The 25,223-nt window shown below is 41.9% G+C and overlaps 1 protein-coding gene across 3 annotated transcripts in view; it reads left to right on the top strand.

Annotated features, from left to right (window-relative positions):
- The window catches only part of FGD5 (FYVE, RhoGEF and PH domain containing 5), a 91,762-nt gene that overhangs the window by 63,038 nt on the left and 3,501 nt on the right, over positions 1-25,223 (top strand). For all 3 annotated transcript variants that reach the window (XM_062635915.1, XM_062635925.1, XM_062635936.1), the window contains exons 9-19: positions 131-181; positions 1,725-1,783; positions 7,416-7,487; positions 8,972-9,040; positions 13,189-13,272; positions 14,479-14,558; positions 18,174-18,273; positions 19,703-19,840; positions 20,840-20,942; positions 22,596-22,726; positions 23,982-24,110. In XM_062635915.1, coding sequence (XP_062491899.1) covers positions 131-181; positions 1,725-1,783; positions 7,416-7,487; positions 8,972-9,040; positions 13,189-13,272; positions 14,479-14,558; positions 18,174-18,273; positions 19,703-19,840; positions 20,840-20,942; positions 22,596-22,726; positions 23,982-24,110 — 1,016 coding nt within the window. The remainder of the gene's footprint in view (positions 1-130; positions 182-1,724; positions 1,784-7,415; positions 7,488-8,971; positions 9,041-13,188; positions 13,273-14,478; positions 14,559-18,173; positions 18,274-19,702; positions 19,841-20,839; positions 20,943-22,595; positions 22,727-23,981; positions 24,111-25,223) is intronic.

Consider the following 25,223-nt stretch of genomic DNA (forward strand, 5'->3'; position numbering starts at 1 on the left):
AACCTTCAACCCAAACCAGTCTGGGATTCTATAATTAAGATAGATTATGTTTTAGCTAATAACAATGTAAATCATGTGGATCAGTATTCTGATTACTGGATGTCTGTGTGTGTTTGATTATTTTCTACAGATTACTTGAATAATCTTTGCCCTGATTCTACAGAGTATGAAGCCACACAAGGTAAAAAGATATGAGTAGAGCAAGTATTTGGCTTTGCTAACTCTGCTTCTAAAGAGGTACAGGATCTATACTGCAGTATATGGAAGAGGATATTTTTAAGATTTTCTGTTAATATGTTAGCTATAAAATCTGTAAGAATGGATCACTGATTCAGACAAATTATTTAGGGCAAGAACCCCATCTTTTTTTCATTGAAACCTGGGCTTCCTGTGGTTTTGGCATAATGAACTTGTACAAGAAATAATCATCTGCACAAGCATAGTGCAGATGTAGTTCAGTAGTAGCTTAGTCATTGGGGAAATCCTGGTCCTTTTTGGCTCCATCTGTATTTGGCCTGGTCATTGTAAAGTCAATTGGGATGGTTCCACCTGGTTGGTTGTGGTATGCCTGCTGTGAGAAACCCAGGAGGTTTTAATTGTGTATCTGTATTCTGATTTCTTAAGCTTAAGTAAACTTGAAAGACATTGCATAAAAACCAGTTCTGCACAATCAAGAACAAATCCAGATGTTCAGCTGTTAACACCATCCTTTCCACACATAAGATGGACAAAATAGAAGTCTGTTACTCCCACTGAAGTCAAAGCAAGTTTTAGCTGTGGCCTCACTGGGAGTATTTTCCAGGCTGGAGTAAACATGAATAGCATTGTATTAATGAAAGAAATCAGTTCACCTGTGTTACTCTGAGTATAAATCCAAACCAGCTCACACTAATAAGGTCTGTGGCTGGCTGAAGGTCAGTCTTTTCTGCCCAAGAGTCGTCTCATGCACAATTTAGGGCCCTGGTCACTGACAGTGGGACTACACCCACACCAGTAGTTTAAACAAGGCCAGGGCAGATGCTCAAGGCCTGTGGCCACAATTGCCTATGTTGTTTGTAGTTATCAAACAATGGTGAGCATGCTCTCAGATTACATGCAGAAATGGAAAGGATGCCCTGTTCTACAGAGGAAGAGATTTGAGACAAAGATCTGAGCCATGTTATGCCACTACTGTCAGAGCTATCTGTCATGCCCTGGCCTAGGTCATTTGCCAGTGGACAAGCCAGGTGTTAATTCATAGCACTTCATACACACTTCCATCAGGAATGGGTGACCTGTCCTCTCCTCCTCTCCCTTGGCAGTCAGGGGAAACAGATCACCTTAGACTGCCATGCTTTTGGATGGCTAAAGGTAGGTTACATAAATGTCTCCCTGCTATAAGCTCCAACCGTCAAAAATCTTGCAACTAGAAAACATCACAAAAAGATTTTGTGCTGTGCTAGGTGCTTAAAAAGGGACCTCATGACCTTTCTTGGTCGGCACAAGTATGATTGCAGAGTTTCACACAAGATAATGGTAATAGTGAAGGGGAAATGACAGCACTGTGCCATATCCGAAATTTGCTCAGCAGTTGCATTCTAAAGGTGCCAAAGAAGTTAAAGCAGCTGCTGCTGGGGATGTTGTTTCCTTTTTACAAAAAAGATGCCCTTGCAAACAGAAGGGATTTGGGTTATTTTCCTACTCTTTTATGTGATTTATGGTGTTTGTTTTGCTTCATCCCTCAGCTGCCTTATTCATCGTTTCTGAAATCACAGACCGAGCCAATGACAGCATGCTCCAAGCGGTGAGTGCCACCAAGACACAAGCTCTCCTGACTGATAGTCTCTTTTCTGCACATCTGCTGAAGTGAATACATATCTCTGCTAAATTCTGAAGCCTCCTCCAGGGTGATACTGAAGGGCTTATACAGATCTGGTTTACAGTACTGTGGACATGGAGTGGGTCTGTGCCCTGCAGTGTCCCTGTGCAAGATGTAAGTCATCACAGCAAGCAGCATCTTGGGGTTGCTGGAATGGTATATGGAGCAATGAAGTGAGAGATGGGAATTTTTATGGTTCTGTTTCTAGCCTGGGATGGTTTTAGATATGAATCGTTGAAGATGTCACAAATGTACTGTGAAAAGATATATTCTGAGCTCACTTCTGTGATTTTTCCACAATTCTGGAATCCAGAATTCAGAAGAATAGGTCACGATTAATAGTCTTGCAAACGATCACATAATTGAATAGACTGGCCAAGACTTTTGTAGGTTAGAACTCATGTCTAAATACAGATTTAGGTATCTAAGTAAGTTACATAGCTTTTCAAAGTAATGAACAATTTCTGTAGGGTCACTGTGATTTATGAATATCACTTATGTGATATTAGAGTCCTAATTTACTGGTAAAGGTTGCCTGCATGTAGCTGGTCTTATGATTTGTTTACAAGGACCTAGGTCTGGTTTGTGTCTAAGATGATACAAGTTTTCTATTGACATCAGGAAGCGGTGTTGGGAGGCATAGGAGGCAGCAGAGAAACTCGAGACACAGGATCCAAGAGGTTCCAGAGGAATTCAGCTTGGTGGATCTCTGGGTGATAACTAAAAGCAGTGCTTTTCTTTTTGTTATACCAGCCACCCACCCCAGCAGCTAAATTCTCTCCTGAGAGCCATGTTTGCATTACCTGCACAGGCCCTGCATTCACTTCAAGTAGTTAGGAAGAAGTACCTACATTCTTTACAGTCTAATGTCTCTCAGTTTCAGAGCAATTCTGTAGAGTGACCAGATTACATTTCTTTCTGTGATAAAACTCTAGGCTTGTCAGACCAAGGAAATAGTCAAAATACAGCCCCAAATTTCAACAAATGCTGTTTTAAGCACTCCTTTTTAAGGCATTTTCATCACTAAGGAGATGTGCAGATGCTAAGGAAGATCTTGACTGTTAGGTGGTTTGTGCTCAAGAGCATGCTTGTTAGAGAAGAAAGCACCTCATTCCAGACATCCTGCATTTCATCCAGTAGTGAGTGGTTACGCTGAAGTGTTCCTTCTCAAAAGGTGTCTCATCTGAAGTATTTTGTCATTGCATTGGGTCATAGGGATTTCAAGTGATTTGGAATGTATCATATTTTTGGGGAAGCTTTCACATTTTACTTTTCATTTGAACACTGCTGAATTTAGCACCCTGCACTGGGATTTTGCTGTACCTTTGCTAAATTATATTGCAACCATCCTTCCCTATGGTTAGTATCAATTCACTTCTTTATCATTTCATTTACTGAACAGAGAGCGGGTTGTTAATAATCACTCAGGCACCAAAACACTGGGCATCATTGCAGACAAAGGGAAGAAACTAAGTAGTAGCCTTCTTATTAAGTGCTTGTTTTCAAGTAGGACTTTAGGTAAAAAGGCTGAATGCACAGGAATTGTTAGGGAGGTCACTACAACTAGGGTGGAGGTCACTACAGCACTGCTGACTCAGCATATTCCCTTCAGTGCCTTTGCCCTCTGACTGCAGGGGAATGGAAGCACTGGGTGACGCAGTGAATTCAGATTGTGACATGCTAAAAACTAGATTAAAGATGTCTTCTGCAACAGCTTGGGAGATAAAAAAAAAGTTTCAAACCTCAAGGTGCCTCTCATCTGTTAAAACCAGAGCTTTCATGCTCCATTCAGAGGAGCGGAAGCACTCTGCTTGCACCAAATGAACCCAAGAGCCAAGAAGGTTAACGTATGCTCACATCTGAAAATCTCTGCTGCTCAGGTTTAAAAGCCATGTCTCTGATACATGTGCCAAGGTAAAAAATGGAGCTTTGTGTGCTTATGGCCTGTTTCAGAACACCACATTCAGTGATGATCTTCTCATGGCCAGTGACAGACAAAACCCAAGCTTTCTAATATTTGTATCAGAAAAGGATAACTGTAGTTAAAAAAATCCCACTATTTCCTGAACAGAGAAACCTGTCTTCATGGATCTGCCTCCTTCCCCAGCTGATAGCTGGAAATTGAGATGGAGGCTCTGAACCTGCTTCTCCAAAAGTTAGTGGCAAAATAACCACAGATCAGCATCAGTGGGTTTCTGGTTTTGTGCAGAGATGACCTCAAGCCATGACAAATGACCCAAGATTTTGAGCATTCTGAAGGTCAAGGTTTTTAAGGTCAAAACTTAAAATTCAGATCTGTATTTTCACTCAGTGCAAACATAAAAAGGCTTGCACCTGTCTATTTGCTTTCATAAAAAAGTTTGGACCTGTTTATTTGCTTTAAGTCCATTTCTGCTTTTCTGCTCCAAGCTTTTCCACCCCCAACCCTATCCTGGCAGATCTACCTCAGAGTGCATTCCCCCTTCATACAGTAACATCAGCTCATTTGCTGTGTTGCTGTGGCTCTGTGACAACCCAAAACATTCAAACCTTCATTTTAAAGACAGAACTTTTTTATTGCTCCTGACTGCTGAGAAGAAGTTCCAAACATGAATCGTGTGTAAACAAAGCAGCACACTCCGCTTCAGCAAGCAGACAGCCTGAACACCTCTGCTGAATATAAACTATCAGCTGTGCTGGGCTCTTTGGTTCCTTACGCTCAGCTTTATTTAAAGATACTTTGGGTACCAGCACAAACTATTTTGTCATAGCCATTACACCAGATAGGATGGGGCAAAAGCTGGGATGGAGGTATTTACAGATGAAATGGCAGTGCTTTACAGCCAAATGTAATGGTGAAGCAGGAGAAGGAAAGAAAAAAGCAAAAAGACATGACAGAACAGCAAGTACCTAGAAATGATGATGTAACTACAGACTAATTCTGAGTGATGTTCAGCACTGACAGTAATAACTAGTAGTTAATTGCTACATAAACACTATTCTGTCTCCAAGACAAATGAACAGATGTAGATTGCAGGGAGGATGTGGCCTAGCAAGACTAGAGTTTTATCATAAAGAAAAATGTCATCTGGGCTCTCTACAGAATGACTCTGAAACTACAGTTACCAAGGAAAGTTTTCAACAGGGTTGATTCTGAGATTTTCTTTCCCCTCAGGCAAAGAATTTATAATGCTACTTTTCCATTATTAAGCATTCTTTGTATGAAAATAATACATATTTCATTATAAACCTGAGATCTCAAGAAAAGCTTTCACAATTATCTAAGAACTTAAGGGATACCTGTATTAGAGGTTGAGAACTGTAAGAGCTCAGTTCCTAACAAATCAATGTTACACATCTTTTCTGGCATCTCTGCTTCCTTAGATTTCACTCAGATTTATGGGAGACCTGTATGAATGCTTTTCTGAAGTTAGCAGTATACTTCAGTGGCCAAAATCACATTTGCTGTGTTGCATTACCATGCAATGATTTTAACCATCAAAGTTACAAAGTCACAATCAATTCTTTTCTTTCTCTCAGATTTTTAAAAAATGCAAAGAACTTAAGAACTAGCTCTACTTCCAGAATAGACTGAACAATGCCACTTGAGAGAGGGCGTTCAGAACTTGTCATGTATCTGGTTGAACTTCTAAGCAGTAATTTAGACTTGGCATGTACCTGGAAGGAGGAAGATTTCTGCTGCCACTTATCAACTCATCAAACTACACTCCTAGAATCTGACAGGAGCATTGAATTATGCTGTACATTTTCTACAGAATAACAGTGATTCATGATTAGCTGGTTTGTTTTATGAGAGTAACACTCCAGCAGTTTTTTCCTGGCATCTATTAACTCAGGATTTTCAGACACATTATGATATTAACTATCTCCATGGCATTTTCATCAAGCAAAAAAATACTGTTCACAATTTTCAGTTGCGCAAACAGAGGAGTAAGGAGTACCACCACCACATAGCATTGCCTATCTGTAACTCTAGGAGACATTCACTACTTGAACTAAGCAGGGCGTGTATTGCTTTCTGAACTTCTCCAATCTGTTAGAGGCCCTTAGATGTTCAGAGCTATAAATCATTGTTGGCATTAACAGCTGGTAAATTCCTTGGGGAGGTGCTCCTCCTACATGGACGTAATAACAGGATGGAGGTTGCAGTTCACTGTTAAAATGGCCAGAGGATTTCAGCCACCCACATCTGCAGTACCAGCTGGGCAAAGCTTCGCTTTCGTTTTTTAATCGAAGGATATTTGAAAGGAGAATGATGATAGTTTTAAAGAGAATGAAGAAAACTATCTGAACAGGGAATTTAGGGGTTACTGTAAAGACATTATACACCCCCTCTGCTGCCCAAATTCCCAGATAAATGACTGTCCTTCACATGTGATGGCTGTTTGACTTCCTACAGGAAATTAGTTGGAAACAACTCTGTCCATTTCCTGGTGAACATGTGTCCACACTGCACACGTCAGCATTACAGCAGGCGCCTCTGCCAGCAGTCCTAAGAAAAGCTGAGGTGTATCTGAGCTGCAGCAACTTCTCTTCTCCCTCTTGTAGAAACCCCAATACTAGCACTGGCCATGAGAACAATGCTCACAGGAGGGCACTGCTTTTTCTGTGGCTGAAGGACAGGTTTCCATTGTGGAAGCTATCAATGTGACAAGTTTTGCTAGGGCTAAAATACCTTTTAGTGATGGGAAAGTCCTTTGCAAATGTCAGCTGTCCTGGTCCCTGGTATTTTCTGTCCTATTAGTTTATACATTCTGTTTCCATTTTGCTAGCCTATAGTATTTTAAAAGTGACCTGAAAATTTCCATTTGTTACTTTCCTGCATTGCAAAATAGATACTTGATGGCTGAAATTCTTGAAAATGTGTCAATCACCAGTTACACTGCATGGTCATAATGTAGTCTTGTGCTGTTCAAGGCTTGTAGGTGTTTCCATCTGCTTGATATATGGTTACTGATTAAGAACTAAACTTAGCATCATGCTAAAGAAGTGTTACATTTCACCAGGGCAGTAACATACTGAGGCACTTCAGACATACTGGGAAAAGCAAGCTGCGATAGGTACATTAGTTGTGTCACCTGAAGTCCAGGGCAAATCTGCTTACTAGTTAACCTTCTAAATCCCCTATTGCAAAACCATTAATCCCTTATCACAGAATATAAATCTCTGGGTTACCCGTGTCATGCCACTAATGCACAGGCCTTTGGAGTGGATATCATACTTAGTCCCTTCTTCCAGCTTACTAGTTCCCAGCAACAAAGTCAGCAAAGAGGCCGATGTATAAACACAGTATGGAGCTAGCAGGCCGTTTGGAAGGTGAACTGAGGTATCAGAGGTAACAGGACTGTCAAAGACCACAGCAGATGTGACTGCAGGTAATGAGGTTTTATAAAATCTGTAAGGCTGGAAGAAGACTTTCTGGGCATAAAACCCTGGGCTCAGTTCTCACTGAAACTGAATTCTGTAATACCATTTTCAGGGAAATGAAGTGGTAAGGAGGGGTGAGGGAAGGGTTGCCACCATGCTGTTTTCTAAGCACTCTTTCTCTCCTCCCCAGGAAAACTTGCAGAAGCTGATACACATTGAGCACAGTGTGAGAGGGCAGAGCGGTCTCCTCCAGCCAGGAAGGGTGAGTGCTGCAGGCAGACCTATGCTGAAAAGGGCATTGTTTACAGCCAGCTGTATCTCTGGTGTGTGGAAGGCCAGATTTCAGACATCTAGAAGTATTGTTTAATGAGCTACTGTGATAAGGGTCAGAACTCTGCTTTGTGTAAAAAGCCATCACTCTGGCAGCGTACAGAGGTGTGCTGAGAGCCTTAGGCTGGGAAAGACATGTATTGGCCCTGCCTTCACACAGAGCAGCATTTCACTTTCCACTCCAGTTGTCCTCAGCCACCCCATGAGTAGTGTGTTTTGATGGAGCTGTTGTTTTTCTCCCTATATACTCCTGTTAAAAGGTTGCAACATGAGCAGGAATCTCTTGCAGCCTGGAAAGACTTGGAGTTTTACTTGGCTGGGTAAGAGCCTTAAATCAGGGGAAATTACTTGTTTTAAAATTTTTATTCCCCCCATTCCCCAGTGGTGCTCTTAATGCAAGACATTGTTTAGAAGCCACACATGAACATAAGCATGGGAGAGTGCATATCTCCATCTTGTCATCCACATCAAATGCACATTTCTTCTCCTGGCTTTTAAACCCGTTGTCTCCTCAGCTCCAGCCTGCCTCTACACTTCAGGAGACTTCTTTCTTGAGTTCTGCAACTCTGACTTTCCCTTCAGTCCACCAATATCTTTAGCAAAAGTCATGAAGCGATTTTCAAGGCATGTATACTCAGAGTATAAGAATCCTCATCAGCCAAATACTGCAGTCAACCTCTGTTTTTTTTTCTCTGACATCAGTATTTTCACCTGTCCTAGCCAGGTAATGCTTAAACAAATTCTGCAAAGCCCAGCATACAGAATTTGCAGGATTGGTCTCTCTAACTGTAAACTCTTGTAGAGTGAAAAACTACGCCAGATTCTGTTCTCCATCCAAAAAGAGGACACGGCTGTTAATCCACTGATGTAGTTCAGTTATTCTACACCTTTTCAAATGTTACTGCAATCAAGTTATAGTATGTTGGTTTAGCTGCTTACATACATAGTCCTGTCTACATACATAGTAAAAGTGTGGACTAACAAAGTATTGTGTTTGCAAGTATGTACAGACTATGTTGGCAGGCATGTAGTGTGTCGAAACCCAAGGTCTCAGGCTTTCTTTTTGGTCTATTTTAGTGGATTTTTAAGGACAAGAGTTATTTTCTGAAGCTCATTATATGTCAGCTTTGCAATCTGTGACAGTCACCTCTGAGCGCTGTCCACAGTGAAGAAGCAGTGGGCTGAGACAAGTGGTTTTCTGTCCAACTCAGTACTGATACATGCGCAAGCCATGAAGAGCAGAAGGGCTAACCCAGGCAAAGACGAGTAAGGCTAGAAGCAAGTGTTGAGCTATTTAACTCTTCCTGTGCTGATGAAAACAGCGAGAGTACCTTTCTCCAGGAGGAATATTTTCTTTTCTCAGTAAGATTCAGAATGAGAAGTCTCAGGATTACAGTCTGCTGTTTTCTCCTTCAGATCTTTGTTAAAGAAGGAACACTGATGAAAGTCTCTGGCAAACACAGACACCCTCGGCACTTGTTCTTGGTAAGACTGCTTTTATATTTTTACTGCCTTGTATTTTCTCCTGGACTTATGTGCAGCCCTGAACCCTGGCAGAAAACTTTCATGCTGCAAGTCATTTAACCACCAGCAGAGATGTGCTGAGTCAGTTTTTTGTGGCTAACAGGGCTGTAGGGAAAGTGGCCACGCCAGAATCTCCAGGAGCTAGTTTTAAGAAATAGTGATCTCAGCAGTAGTAACTCTGAAGCCTACTGATGAGTACTTCCTAACAGATGGTACTTGCTTCCTTGATGATCTCTCTTCTCAAACACTCACCTCTGCTAGTATTAGAAAAAACATCCTGGAGCTGTGGCTAAAGCTGGGACCAAATTCCAAGCTGTTACCATTTTGTCTCCTGGTGTGTTTGTAACTGCCATCATAATCCACTACCTATGGCAAATACAGAAATGTCAGACACCTAGTTATTGTAACCGATATAGAGAATTTTTAAAGGGAGATCAGATATCTGGTTGGTAAAACACATTGAGATGAAATTCATTTAAACTTGGGATAAACTGAGATACATTTCAAGTAGTCCAGAATGGTTCTATCAGCTTAAAGGTCATAAGAGGCTGTATTACAGGAACAAAGACAGCACAGAAGTGAGTTTCTGGCACTTTCTAGATTAGAAACTATTTTTGATTCCTGGGGAGATTCAGCTGCTCAAACACAGATGTTAACTGCAAAGAGAGAAGTGTCTCTTGGCAGCCGAAGACATTACAGTAGCCAGTGCCCTGTTGCTGATAGATGCTCTCAGTATTCAGAAACAGCGTTTCTGTCTTTCTTTCAGTCAGAAAGGCAAGCTGTGGCAAAACATGCTGTCATGCAAAGTAAGTGGTGAAGCTAGACTAAACCCTAGTAGCCACTTTCAAGAACAAGGGGCACATAAAACTGGCTTCTTTCCTGCTTTAACACATAAAAGTTGCAACCACTTCAGGCTTCCTGTGTTATGCCTCCTGTTGTGGCGGGGGTGATTTGAGCTTGGAAACAGCTGCAAACTTATTGGCAAATACCTGCGCTTAGGTTCAATGATTTTTTTACTGTCTCCCCTCCCTTGAAGCTCCTCAGGTGTATGGCAAAATTGCAGGAAAGCCAGTCACTGTGGAACATGGTAATTCCTGCATTAATACCTCATTGGTTTTGCATTATCTGTTTGTCACTGCTAATGCTGTGGATTATCTGCTGTGCCACCACCACTCAAGGCGCTACCACTCATGCATACTATAATGCGGATACATTAAGACAACTATTGCGTAGTTACGGCAACGTGTTTTCATCTTGACATGTAGTATCTTTACTGCATCAGTCTTAAGGCCCTACTAATCACTGCCAACATATTTTGTAACAGCCAAGGCCTGCATGAACACACCCTTCCTTCTGGCAGTGCATCTAGCCCAGCCAACGCTCCGTCTTGGTCCTGATGCCTAGGGAGACTGTGTGATTAAAAAACCCAAAACCATAAACCCCAATCTCCTAAACACTGTCTCTTAAGTCCCACATTTACTTAAAGCCCTTTTCTTCTAAGGACCATACGATAACCCTTTGCAGCCACTGGCAGATCCCTGGTGGGAATTTGTCCCAGTGTAGTAATAAAAAAGCCTCTTTCAGAACTGGCTTATTTAGTTTTGATTCTTCACATGTGAGCTGCCACTCACAGAGCTCAGGTGAAACACTTGCACAGGTGGCAGCTGGTGTAGCTTTGGGTGAAATAAGTGGATTTGCCTTGGCTATCCAAGCTACATTTTTACATAAACAGCATTTCCTGAAGTTCTTAGCAGTGAACTTCCTCTGACTGAAGCTAAATCAAGCTCAGGACCTGGAGAGAATTTCAGTGGAGAAGCATACACTGAAGGATAACCCTGAGAATTTAACCCTGACACATCCAGGAGAAGAGCACACCAAACTAAAGTTGTAGCTGGAATATGCCACAAATATTGGCTGTGTCCCAGACTCCTACTTGGCCTGTGTGTTCAGGGTGTACTTTGATGCTGTGTGTGTGCTTGTGCTCTAATATATGCTCATAAGGAGCGATCTATGTCTGTGCAAAGCCCATATAGGCATGAGTGTGTAGGACACACATTTAGGGGCTTTTGATGTGCATATGTTTCTGTGGGTGTATGTTGTGTGTATCACAAGGTTACTTGAGCTGGCTGTTTTGTCCACGCTGCTGGTATTGTTGAATCTGGTGCTTCCTGGCAGGATGTTTGCTGTGTGCCTGTTTCCTGAGTCCAGTCTCTGTTTACAAGGATGCTGGGGCCTCTTTGCAGCACAGTATGGGCTGCTGACACTGGCAGGCTCCCTAACTACCCCCCAGCCACGGGCCTTAGCAACTCAGACACTGTCTCTTATCTCACCCTCCCAAGAATTTCTCTACAAAGGCTGCTTGTGTTGCTAGTGGAGTGCAGGAAGCTGCTATCAAATGGGAGACTGTTTAGTGCTCTAACTGGCGGGGCTGGAATACAGGAGGCTTTGGAGTAAGAGTTTGGAAAATGCAGCCCCAGCACACATTCAGGCTGCTTCGCTGACACTCGGGGGATGTTTTAACACAGACTTGAATAGAACACCACAGGGTTCATAATGAATTACCCTTTAAAAGATTCAGAAAAGACAAACATGTGGTAGAAGCTTTTAGACAGAGAGTGCATTACATATGGATGCCAGCAGTTCAGCATGGCATAGATAAGCTTGTTGGGATCAAGAAATTTGGACACTATAGGTTAGAAAACTTGCACTGCTCTCTATTATTGCTGTCTTCTCTCTTCTCTGCATCTCTCTTCACAGCTTTAATTCAAAAATATAGTATTAGCACCCAATTGGCTGTATTTAAATGTCTTTGTCACAGTGGAATCCAAATGAAGCTGGTTTTCATATACTTCTTAATTTTTTGAGAATTTCTGCACTTAAGATGCCTTGTCTCTGGCATCACAAAGTATTACCTGTGCCTTGGTTTTACACTGCCTTGCTCATAGAATCCCAGTACAGCGATCAGGGGGCTGACTGAGTTTATGCATATTTATACTGTTGTGAGGCCTGGGAAAGACAACAAGAGAACATGACCTGTCCATTCAAGGAAAGCAGAGAATGCATACACACAAGCATTACTTTGGCAATTTTATGGTTCACTGATACTGCTATTCCTGCTAGTAGTAAGGGGAAGAGAGGCCAGCAAAGACCTACAAGGTCCAGTTCTGCTGTTTCATAGAACCACACACTGGTTCGGGTTGGAAGGGACCTTAAATTTCATCCAGCTCCAGCCCCCTGCCATGGGCAAGGACACCTTCCACTAGAGCAGCTTGCTCCAAGCCTCGTCCAACCTGGCCTCATATATTTTTGGACAAAGGTGAAAGGCTGCAGTAACATCTAACTGATAAAGTTAGGCAGACAGCAGAGAAGAACTTATCCCATTTAGTATGAAGCTGTTTGAAAAACATGCATTCTGCAAGGAGTTGTGAGAATTATGTAAATATTTGGGATGTTAAGATACAGATTTTTTTCCCCACATAAAATGAAATAAAGTTTCTCATTTTTGCCCTTCCATGGTCTCTGCTGCAGCCCACAGACTCAGCAGAGCTGTCAGAGGTCTAGGAAAGTTTTGCCAGCAGTGAAGTACAGTTACTGCTTTCAAAATACACAAACCATTCCTCCTTAAATCAGTCCTCCAGACTGCAGAACCTCTCCCCACTTCCACTTCCTTTTTCCCTCACCTCCTCTTCACCTTTCGAGGGGGGGAGACAGGGGGACACACCTCGAGAGAGCCAGAGCTGCAGCATCCTGGGCAGTTAGTTGGTATTGCCTGGTAGTAAATGCAGAGCCTGCCTTTGCAGCTTGGACATGGCACTGTGCTGAAAACAAGCAGCTGTTTCACCCAAGATGAATAAAAAAGAGCTGATTATCTACTTGTTTAGCCAATAGCGACAGTCAAAAATGGGAAGAAGTCAAGTCCTCGATGCAGACTCCCCACAGTTTTGTGGAAATGCAGGTCTTGAGCTAAGCTCTGCAGCTTAGGCCTGTCTTTAGTAACAGTCCTAGCAGTTAATTAAGTTACTACTTGCTCTGGGTATCCCTCGCAAGAGTAATGCACAGGCCTGCAAGCCATATTGAAAATTACTGATTTTGTCTTTTTCTTCATATAGATGAATGATGTTCTGCTGTACACATATCCCCAGAAGGATGGCAAATACAGACTGAAAAAGACCTTCACTGTGTCAGGCATGAAGGTAATGCCTCATCTGTATTACAGGCTGGAATTAAAGTTGTGTAGTGGGCTGCTAATGCTTTGCTGGTTTATGTCTCATATCCAGCAAGAGGAAAGAAAGGATAGACCTGTTATCAGGGGATTCCCTTGCCTCTAACTGCAGATAGATAGAAGGAAAAATAATATAAAGCAAACATATAAAAGATTAGCCATAAGGCTGTGACTTAGTACGATGGCCGTAATAGTATGACAGGCTGCATAAATAAGGCAAGCTAAAATCAGATTTACCATCTGATCATGAAACTGGGAGAGAAAAGATTTATTATCCCATTTTGTCCATTCCTATCTTCATGTCTCCAGCCAATGCATGGCTGTTCCCTACAAGAGATTCGTTAGGGCTTAGTCCGCCTGGTTTTAAACTCCTGCCACTCGAAATTTACATAAGCTTTCATACGCCTGGTTTTCATGTGTCCTTCAACCGGTTTCACCAAAAGCATTAATGGGTTCAAAAAATGATTAGCCAACTTTATGGGGGAAAGGGTGTAATGGGAGCTATTACATGCAATGACATAAACACAGTCTCTTCTTCAGGAAATTTCTAAATTGCAGATTACAGAAACTGGACACAATTGTGCTGGTTTTACACTCCCTAAGCATTCATTGGCTAGTACCACTAGTACCATGAAGCTGTGTTTCTCTTAAGCAGCTGTTGCTATTAGTAGGCAACTAATACACTACATGACAGGGAGAAGGTTTTAGCTGAGTTGTAGCTTTAAGGGTTTGTTTTGCTCTTGCAGAGCCTTGTGGTAGACTGGCATTCACTGCAGTGCTTCAGTGTATAATGCCTGCATGTCATGAAGAAAGTTATTTCCATTCATTCCAAGAACAGCCAAAACTTCTGCCCAAAATGCTCTGACACTTGTCAGTCAGACTAAACCTCTCCTAAGCTTGTTGCATTTAAATTGAACCCTGGTTGGTACTTTACTTTTCTAGCTGGATTAAATGATTTTTTTTTTCCTTTAGCACCACCACCATACTGAAGTAGAGAGCATTCCTCATTACTCCAGCAATGCAAGACAGAAAACCCTACCTGCCCATCTCTTTGCATTGAAATATTAAACAGATGGCTGGGACATCATAAATCCATATGCACTGAGACTTCTATGGTGTACTGCTTATAGACAGTTTAACTCATGTACACACTCATGTTCATGGCATTTGTTTCTAGGTCAGCCGTCTAGTGACAGAAAAAGCCCAAAACGTCCTGAAGATTGAATGTGATGAATACTGCCTGACCCTGTCCGCAAGGTACTGCTCCCAAACAGTCATGGCAGAGCGCGTTACATTCTAGAGCTGTCTCTCTACATTAGTCTAACCAACACCTAAGACTTAACTAGTGCCTCATTCTTTTTTGACTCAGTTTCAGTCTGTGCTGTTGTGACAAACAATGGATGAGTGCATGATTATGCCATGAAGGTATTCGTTATAAATGCAAAAAAGCCCATAAACTGTAACTAATTCAATTCATCTACTGAGTAAAGACTAGCAGTTGGGTCTTCAGAACATCTTAAAGGAAAGAGAAGAAAGTCTGTTACTAAGAAGCCCAAGTGCTTTCCATTATCTTTCACACTTTTGCCCTGTGACATTGAGACTACGTTTTATCTCCTTTTTATAAGGTTCACTTGTTACCTCGTATCACTAGGGTTGCAAAACTGCTGGCAAAAACAGTTATTAAGTAATACCATGCAACAGATATAAAAGCATTTAATTGTGCTTCAATGACAAAGCCAAACTTAACCTTACTGGCAACCTCATGGGTTCCTCAAAAGGAATTCCACTAATGAGTTTGTGTAGTGCCCATACTGATTGCAACTGGGAGTCAGGATCCCTGGCCAGGAATCATAAGCTAATGTCAGAAAGAAATTGTAGGTCAGCTTCTGACTGGAATATAGCAGTGTACTGTATTTTTTCATGCTTCTAGCTCAAAATTATCATGCCAATTTACTTAAAGCTATAGCAGAAGGGTGGTTGACTTGATTTTCAGGTGTAGTTCACTATAAAATACTAGCAGTGATACTAAAATTAAGTCTTCACTACTTTTAAGTACTGACTTGTCCACCATCAGTCTCCAGTTACAGCATGGCTGGAACCACAACAGACTTCCCTGAATTACACAGTGCAATAGAAAGGCAGGGAGGGTACTTATTACTCAGAATCAGAATTTGGAGCTCTCAGGTTTCCCAGAGCACTTGCCACCTGTGGGCAGTGCTCAGATACCTGACAAAGCCTTTGTATTCATTTCCTTTTATAACCAGCAAACGAGAAGATGTCTGAGATTTTCTTAGAGCTGCATGCTCATCAAACCCCTCAGAACATACACAGGACTTCTGAAGTACCTGCTGTCAGTTACAAAAGCAGGATTATGTACAATCCTTCTGCACTGGAGAAGGGAAATAACTGCTGCATGTTCCATTTATTCAGGACAGCTGAGGTTGGCATCCCTAGTGAGAAGCTTGGGATGTTCTGCTTGAAGTGTTGTTTCTTGGCCTTTTGTACTCATATCAAGCCTCTGCTTAGTAAGCCTAAACAAAGTATGTTTAGGCCAAGGGCCACTATGAGCTGTGTTTCTTTGGTAGCAGACAGAATCAGGGCCTGAGACTAAGGCTGCCCTTCTGATAAGGGCCAGACAGAGACTGGCTCTTACCAGAGCAGATAGAGCCCCTTTTTCTTCCTTGTACTGCTCATTCTGGGACCAAACTGCTGTAAAAGTCACCCAAGAACATTTTTTTCCTCTCTTTCTGTACTGGCTGGCAGCACTGGTGAGACACCAGTGGGACAGCATGCTCTTCCTAACCCCACTGCACAACATCCTTGGCCTGCTACAACTCATCAAAAGGAACAGAATGACAGTGATAGCATGGCAACAAAATCCCATCCCAGTCCGGTTTCTGTGTTCCATGGATGTCACCTACTGTCCAGGAGACTGCAGTGACAATTTGACCCTCTATTTGCTTAAGGAAGAATATATGAGCCAACAGAGATATGATAGCTCAGCACAAAAGATGCAGCCCAAAAGTCACAGAAGGAACCAATGTTGCAATGGTGAATCAAGGTCTGAGCTTCTCTGAGCATCAGAGGTTAAGTAAAAATCCCTTTGAGCCTTCATGCAAGCAGAGAAATAGCTGATTAAGAACAGGCTGGCTGGTGCCAATTGAGATAATTTATCTTACTCACCAGCAGACAGGTGTTATTCCCACATTTAGACACTAATAACCTATGCCTAGAGATGTTTAAGGAAGTGGAGAAGAGGCTAAAGGGGCCAGTTAGGTATCAGACATTTAATACCAGATTGTCCCTTTTACCTGTCTTTCCCAAAGAGGTTTTAATTTACAGCACTATATTGGCCATGATTTCCTTTAGGGTTTTTAAATCATATTTTGTAAATCATACCTTCATTCTCAAGTGAAGAGAATTTCCAAAAAGGAATCAGCAAGAAAAAGGTTAAAGCCAAAACTTCTTTTAGTGTTTTCCAGGCTGCAAACACGATTTGTCTGGAAAATAGAGACATCTTCAGATTTCTTAGAAAGGGTAATTTGACAGGACTTTTGGTAGTAAAGATGACTGACTAGTAGTGCGGCTCTTGCCAGGGATATCTCCTGTAACACAGGGTTGTGGCTTGCAGAGGTTAGCCTATATGCAGTAGTTACACTGGCTCAGAGTTTCTGTTCCAGGCTTCTTGAAATTTACAGAGGCTGGTGTTTTTCAGACAAGGGCTTATGCTCGAAGTACAGAGGGATGCTGAGTCAGAGATCCTCGATAAATCTGGCATTTCCTCTCTTTTTTGTGTCACATGTCCCCACCCCCATCTCCCGGTTTTTTTTTAAGACCACAACAGGCAAATTGTTCTCAGATGTCGGGTTTGGTGCCTTCATGAGGACAGTGTGAGGAAATCCCAGCTGAACAGCAGCTGGCAATTATGCCACTGCTCATTTTTACAACAAAGTCTAGTAGGTAGCTTTAATGTGAGTGGCTGGCATGGCTTAGGGTGGGGAGACCATGCTGAAATGCATTGCCTCCGTGACTGATGCTGGGAACAGCTAAAGTGCACAGTATCAGGTGGACAGGAAGCATACAGTTTGAAGTCACAGCAGGAAAAACAGCTAATGCAGGCAGGACAGCTTATGGCTGTAACAGAACAAAAGCATCTGGGAAGTAACAGGCACCGTAAGAGCCCTGCTTCTTTTTTGGGGGACAGCTGGATTGATACGGAAGTACAATGTGATCACTTGTTTTGCCTTGTGCAAAGGGGGCATCTAGGGGCCAGTCTGGAGAACTACTGGCCTCCATGCAGAACAGCAGAGGGAGAGTGCAGAACTCCCTCCCCAAATTGTTGTCCTGGCCTCTTGCCACGAGACTGGAGATTGTCTGTGATGGAGCCAGAGGAAAATGAAAACATTCACATCTCCACCATAACTTCTGTATTTCCCAACATGAATATCATCTGAGCATCCCACTGTAGAGATGAGCATAAACTTTGAGCAACCCATGCCAACAATACATGCCTTGAGTGTCTAAAATCTAGGGCAGACATTGTAAAAAAAAAAAAAAAAAAAGGACATTTCATGTAATCCTATGTGATCCAGGATTGAGCAGCTTATAGTAAAGTCAGAGACTACTTGGAAAAAAAATCTGGGCATTTAGTTTCTTCTCAGTGACAGTCCTAACCATGGGTCTACACTAATCATTCTGCTGAATGTGTCAAACAGTTAATTTTGTTTCTGGTCAGAAAATGACCAGTTAAATGCAGTAGTGAGGGAAAACAAACATTCATAAAGCAAAACTTTTCTCCTCTGATCCAAAAACTCCCTGTTTCAGTCCCTGCTGTGCATAGCATTGACTGGTCTGCTGTATTTCATTCCACAGCTCTTGCTCGGAAAGGGATGACTGGTACAGCTGCATAAGCAGACACATCCCAGATGACTACAAAGCTCACAACGCTTCCACTTTTCACAGCAGCGTGGAGGTAAAAGGAGGCTAAGTCTTTCAATGCTGGAAAGGCAAAGAGGGATGAGAAAGACAGAGAGAGGAAAGGAGGAGGGTTATAAAATGCAGAGTTCCTAGTGGCAAGATGTTCTTAATAACTTCATTTAGACCAGTATGCCAGACTTAAACAACAACGCTCATGGGTCACCAGTGAAATGTTAATCACACTGTATACTCTGTGGGCTTTCCTTAAATAGGAGTTTTGGAGGAAGATTATTTTGTCCTAAAGGGTAATTAGTTTGGATGAACTAAAAATGCCTATAAACGTTTTAAATGTTAAGAAAACAAACCTACTCAGTAGTTACACTAACGTCATACACACAGTAGCCACTGCAAAACCCACCAGCAACAGTCTAATTGCACCAGCACAATTCATATATATGACTGATATGTCATCAATTTCAGTTGTACTACTCCCAGTTAAGGACACTAAAAATGCATCTGACAAATAGTAAAAATGCTATTTTAGGTTATGTAGAACCCCAGTTTTACTAAATAAAATTAACTAAGTTAAAAAGAGTGCTGACGAGACCACAGCTGGAGTACTGCATTCAGTGGTGAGCTTCTCAGTATGAGAGAGACATGGAAACCTTGGAAAGAATTCAACAAAGGGTCAGAGAGATGATTAAGGGAATGAAGCATCTCTTCATCAGCCATCTTGAGGAAAGGCTGAGAGCTGGGGCTGTTCAGCCTAGAGAAGGGAAGGTTCAGGGGGATCACATCAATGTGTACAGATACCTGAAGGGAGGCTACAAAGAAGATGGAGTCAGGCTCTTCTCAGTGGTGCCCAGTGACAGGACTAGAGGCAATGGGCCCGAAGTGAAAGATGGGACGTTCCCTCAAACATCAGGATACACTTTTTCACTCCAAAGGTGACCGAGGGTTGGCACAGGTTCCCCAGGGAGATTGTGGAGTCTCCATCCTTGGAGATATTCAAAAGTGCTAGATATGGTCCCGGCCAACTGGCTCTAGGTGGCCCCGCCTGAAAGGGGGCTTGGACTAAACGACCTTCAAAGGCCCTTTCTGACTGAAAGCTGAGAGCTTTTTATGGATATTACTTCAAAAGCTGCTAATAAAAAGGTGGCTTTAACTCACATTCTTACCTGGCATTTGTATAAATAATGACTCAGATCCTTGCCTGATGTGGAAGTGCCAGTGCCTGGCCAGTAATAGATTTATGTGGATTTTTACCTTTTGTGACTCTGGCTATACAGCACCATGAACTGACGGGCCACACTCTTTCAGTGCTGAAGCAGCTCTCACTTACAAGGTGCATTAGGAATTAGAAAATTTAGGGATCTTAGCAGGTAAAGGTAGACAAAAATGAGAGAATTGCATGTGATGGAGCAGGGTTGACTATGTGGACTTTGTAAGTGTAGATGCTTCATTTGTTCTTGTTTGATTTTAAGCTAAGGGAAAGGCTTGGAATACCCTTGGGTGAGAGGCCTCCCACTCTGGTACCTGTGTCCCATGTCATGATGTGCATGAACTGTGGCTGCGACTTTACCCTCACTTTGAGACGACATCACTGCCATGCATGTGGGAAGGTAAGAGCTGTACAAGCTTCTCAAGGAGGCTTTATGCACACCTCTAGGACACTGGCTGCCGTTCTGTAACTGCTGCAAACTTGTAGCAACATCAAGACCAGAATTTGCTTTCTCACAGAACTTGTTAGTGCTTTGCTAAATCAGGTTTCCAATTACCTTAGTAGGAACAACAGCAACCTTCCTTTGAGGGTCAAATTAACCCCTAAAGGCCAGTAGTTGAAGGCTGCCGAGTCCAGCCATTATATCTTATACGCAGCTAGCTCTAGAGACAGTGAAGCAACGCACTAAAAATACAAGCTCTGTTCTGGACCAGAGCAGTAGCATATCTAGTCCATGTCCTGGCCCTAATAGCAGCTAGTAAAATTCTCTTCCAAGGAGAGTGAAAAAACTCAGCAGCGGAGCATGGTTTGATCAGTGACCAAAGAGAAGTTTCCTTTATGCTCCATTGAAGAGCTGCTGCCTTTTGTTCTGAAGCCAAGAGGATCTATAAGCTTTCTTGGTTTTGTCCCTTTATCACTGACTCTTAGGGATTTGTTCCTACACATAAACCTGCAGTCCTGTTTTAAGCCATGGCTGTATTTTTTTAATCTTTTTTCTAATTCCACAGAGAAAAATTAACCTGTACCTACATAGGGACAGCGGGAATGTGCAACCTTGCTTAAAACACAAATATTATTAACAAACCTATGAAACCAGAAGTAATATTAAAGTGGTCTTTCTGTGATTCGCTAGTACGGAAGGCGTAAGTTCCTGGGAAGAGGTGTACAGCAATGATGTGCAGCCAAATACAGTGATCAATTCTGCTTGGTTTATAACAGCACACATCTACAACAATCACATTCCAGTCAACAGACTTACCCCAATTGCCACATTTTTAGGAGAGAGTCATACGTGGTCCCCTATCCATCTTCCTCTCCCAACCACCTCAGAGGATTTGTTTGTACCTGCATATATATCCATTTAAATTATATTTATGTGCATCTCTCCTTGCTGGAACAGATTGTATGTCGAAACTGTTCAAGAAACAAGTACCCTATGAAGTACCTCAAAGATCAAGCAGCCAAAGTCTGTGATAGCTGCTATGGGGAACTTAAGAAAAGAGGTAAGATTCCTTCGTTCTCGGCAAAACTGACACAATTTCCTGTCTGTATGATGGGGAGGCTTTAGGATCTGCCTACCATGTTCTGTTCAAGCACAAGGCATGTGTATTGAGGTCCCATGAGTGCCAGGCTGCATGACAGCTAAAACTGTTTTAGCAAGGCAGGTTCTCTGAGGGCCTTTGATGAACCAGAACAACAATAAAAACTATGTCCTGTAAGGAGCTGCTGAGGGCACAGGGTTTGTCTAGTTTGGAAAAAAGGAGGCTGAGGGGTGACCTCATTGCTCTCCATAGCTTCCTAAGCAGGTAAAATAGAGACAGAGCTGCTGATCTCTCTTCCCTGACATCCAGTGACAGAACACATGCAAATGATTCAAAGCTTTGTCAGGGGAGGTCCTGACTTGACATGAGGAAACATTTCTTGACCCAGAGGGTGGTCAAACACTGGAACAGGCTTTCTAGAGAGGTGGTCAATGCACCATGCCTGTCAACATTTATGAAGCATTAGGACAATGCCCTTAATAACATCCTTTAACTTTTGGGAAGCCCTGAGGTTCCTTCCAACTGAGCTGTTCTATTCTGTGATGTAATTATAGGCGGTAACTTTTCTCCATAATTTCTAATGAATTATCCATTTAAATAAAACAATGGCTTTACAGTTGCTCACTGTCCTCATCCATGTAGTAGCTTTTATAAAAAGAAATGCTGAAGTAAACTGCAGAGTCACTAAGTGCTTTCCACATGGCGAGTTGATCTGTCTACAGATGAAAGCATAAATTCAAAGCAGAAGAGTTACTGCCTACCTGTAACTCCATATTATTGTCCTACTATACACATCCCTTCTCCAATTTAAATACACATCCAAATCAAAGATAAAAGGGGGAGCATGGGTTATATATATATGAACAGAGACCAAACATGAAATAACATTCTTGCACAGCTATTCATGTAGAGTCTCTAAAAGTAGGCACATTATACTGGCAAGGATAAAAAGGTGGAGGAGACAGATGAACTTGTTTCTCTATCATGATTTAAGAAATTCACCACTAGCTAGGCAAACATGTGAACACATATTGTCACAACAGCCAAAAAAGCATCCCCAAGCCACTGTGTGTCCAAGAAGTGATAACTCAGATTTGTGCTAAAACAACATTGTGCTTTACTAAGAGCTTCCAAATAGCGTGCACTGCCAAAGTGAGATCATGAAGATAAGAACTCAGAGAAGTGGGACTGATGGAGATTGCCAGGATAGCTCTCTCCCATGCAGAACTCAAAGAGAATAGTTCATACAGAAAAAATGTCCCATTAGTGAATCAATCCTGCAAAGGTGTTACAGAGCAGAGACAGATGGAAAAGCCATTTGCTTAAAGCTAATTTTAAATTAGAAGAAAACAAGATGTGTTTTGTTAGCTTTCTTGCAGGCTTCATTCAAGTAGCTGCAGATCATTACCATTAACCTAGGGTGACACAAAATCTACCCAGGTAATCATACTTAAAGGGGCAATTTGAAAGAAAAGCTAAGATAAAAACTAGGTATGGAGTAACATTTGCATTTTCCTTAGTCGCTTGCATTAGCGTGTGTTTCTTAGCCCTAATCCGATATGTACCAATTCATCCATTTCTCCCTTCCCTTTCTGAATTTTCTCAACCTTGCAGAGCGGCCACTGAGTGTGAGCTTCCCTCCAACTTCATCCAGGTGTTCAAGCAGTGCCTTCTCCTCTGTCTTCCACAATATGCATTATTCATCTTTTAAGAAACAGAAGAAAATTCCTTCAGCTCTTATGGAGGTAGGACCAGGCAGCCTGAGAAAGGCAAGGAACTGTAGAAAACTCTGTGCTTGTAGTTCAGCAGCTCTGTCCATAATCTGTTCTGTGTGCAGTGGTCTCAGCCCATGCCCTGGTCTACTTTCATCATGCAATTACTTTTATTCTGTTTTTCACAATAGTGTTTTCCCAGCTATTCAGGAACAAGGTGCCAATCACCTTGATATAGTCTAGGTAGCTACCAGCAGGTATTTGTTGTTGTATCAAAGAGAAGAGGGTGGCAAATATCTTGCTGAACTCATTATACAGCTCAGGCACTAGAATTTCTTGAGGTTTGTTTGTGCTGAGGTGAAACTGAGCCAAGGATACAAGCATGTAGTACAGACACACTAATGGAATACTGAAAGAATGGGCATTAAAGCATTGCTTCTCTGTTTCCAAGGAGGCAGCATGTGTCTAGCAGCAGGAACTGTCTCACAGTGGCATCGCCCCACAACTTTTTCCAGCTTGCTTTACCCAGGTCTTGGAACATTTCTGTTCTGCTGCTAAACACATGCTTCCTGATTTCTCCTACCCTGCTCCAGTCTTCTCTTCTGACAGTGCTGCAAAAGCTGGTTTTGACTCTCTGTATGTTGTTTCTAAATCCAATACTATTGCAGTTTACTACTGTAACTAACGACGTACACTGCATTGCGTGTGTGTGTATAGTCCCATCTACTCAAAAACAGGATCTTTAAGAACATTAAGTGCTTAGATCTCACTTCTGAGAGAGTTAACTCTTCTCAGAAATATTATTTCACAAATGAAACCAAGTCATAGTCAAGTGACTAACGTAAACTGATGTAAAACCATTGCAATGTCCTAGATAAGCCCACATCTTTGAAAGTGTTCAACTACAAGACTGTAATCCCCTTTTGGAAGCAGGTACTTTCACTACAAAAAAACAAAAACAAAACAAGAAAAAACCAAAACAACCAGGACTAAGAAAGGGGACAAGTTTGGCCCCTCAGAACATAGCTGTAAACTTGCTGAACTCAATAGTAACTTGACTGCATATTTTCCATCAGAGTTACCAAGAAGTAAGTTTAACCAGAAATCTTTAAACAGTTAAAAGGATCTGTAATACCATGCTTGCATCTTTTCTGTCTCAGTATTTTTAATGGTCTACTTATGATTTAACAGACATAGACCTGGTTGTCTGGTGTGAGGCAAACACTCATAATTGGGAGGGGAAAAGCTTTTGCTGTTATAAATCCTAATTTCTCCTATGATGCTCCAGGTGGCAGCCTCAGAAGAGGGAGCTACCATCAGCGGTTACCTCAGCAGATCTAAGAGAGGCAAAAGACAATGGAAGAAACGCTGGTTTGTTATCAAAGGCAAAGTCCTCTACACCTACATAGCAAATGAGGTACTGTGCAATCTGACAATGGTTTCCTGTGTTCTCTTCTTTACTCCCTGCAGGCAGCACAAATAAATGTGAAAGGTATAAATGGCAGTTGTCACAACTACATGGCTTCTGAGCCCTGGTGCTAACAGACTGAGTCTCCAGGGTGCAGTCCAGCTGGACCTTGGCAACCCTCCTCACAAACTGCTCTTCATTATTTGACTTCTTGCTCTTTATGCTACTATAAAGAGTGAACCTTCGTCTACATATTTACACCTAAAGACTTCAAGGTCCTTCCACATTCTCTGGTTACCTAGTAACTCCCACATATTTTGAAAATAGATGGTGCTATGATCCATTTCTGGTGGGGAAGAGAATCTTGTAGCTCTGCAACTAAAACCAGAACATATTTGCCCTACTAGTACCAACAGGGAAAGATAGGAAGCAGTCTGCAGAGGTGAGAGTAATGCCTTGTGTATTGACCTGTAGGCTCTTCCTTACAGCTAATGAGGCTGGATATTAGCTAGATCATTTTTATGTATTTTTTCTCCTCCCAGTCCCTTTTCTTAATTTCTTCTCCTTTGTGAAGAGCTGCAAAACAAATAAACTTCAAGGAAGTATAATATAAAGTCTGATGATAACTGGCAGATTTCATAAACAGAAGCATAAAAATTCACTGTGCTGAACAAAAGACACAGAATGCAAGAACTGCTGTAGCAGCAATATTTGGTACTTTAAGCCTTCAAAATACTTTGCAAACATTATTTATTTACACTTCCATTACCATTGTGACAGTTGCATGAAACAATATTATCCCCTTTAAATAAGCAATTAAGACCATTAGCATCAAAAACTGTAATTCATTTCTCTTACCTCTGCTAACCTTAAGAGTGACAATTTCTGGTTCAACAGTAGGGAAAAAGCAATAGACGCTTCATTACACTTTATATTCCCAGTTTGCCATTTAGCTTCTAAAAGCTAAATACAGTGACCAAACCTGCAGCTGTCAGTAACAGCTAGACTGCAGTTTGAGTAAGTATTATTGTTTTCTTTACCTTGTACACAGCAGTGTCTGGCAAGCAAAATTAATGGATGTTTCTTGGGAGCAAGTTAATTGCATTACCAGCTCAGAAATTT

This window comes from Pezoporus occidentalis, unplaced genomic scaffold, assembly GCF_034315485.1.
Source record: "Pezoporus occidentalis ecotype Australia unplaced genomic scaffold, CSIRO_AGI_Poc_V1 ctg114, whole genome shotgun sequence".
In the NCBI taxonomy this organism is placed as follows: domain Eukaryota; kingdom Metazoa; phylum Chordata; class Aves; order Psittaciformes; family Psittacidae; genus Pezoporus; species Pezoporus occidentalis.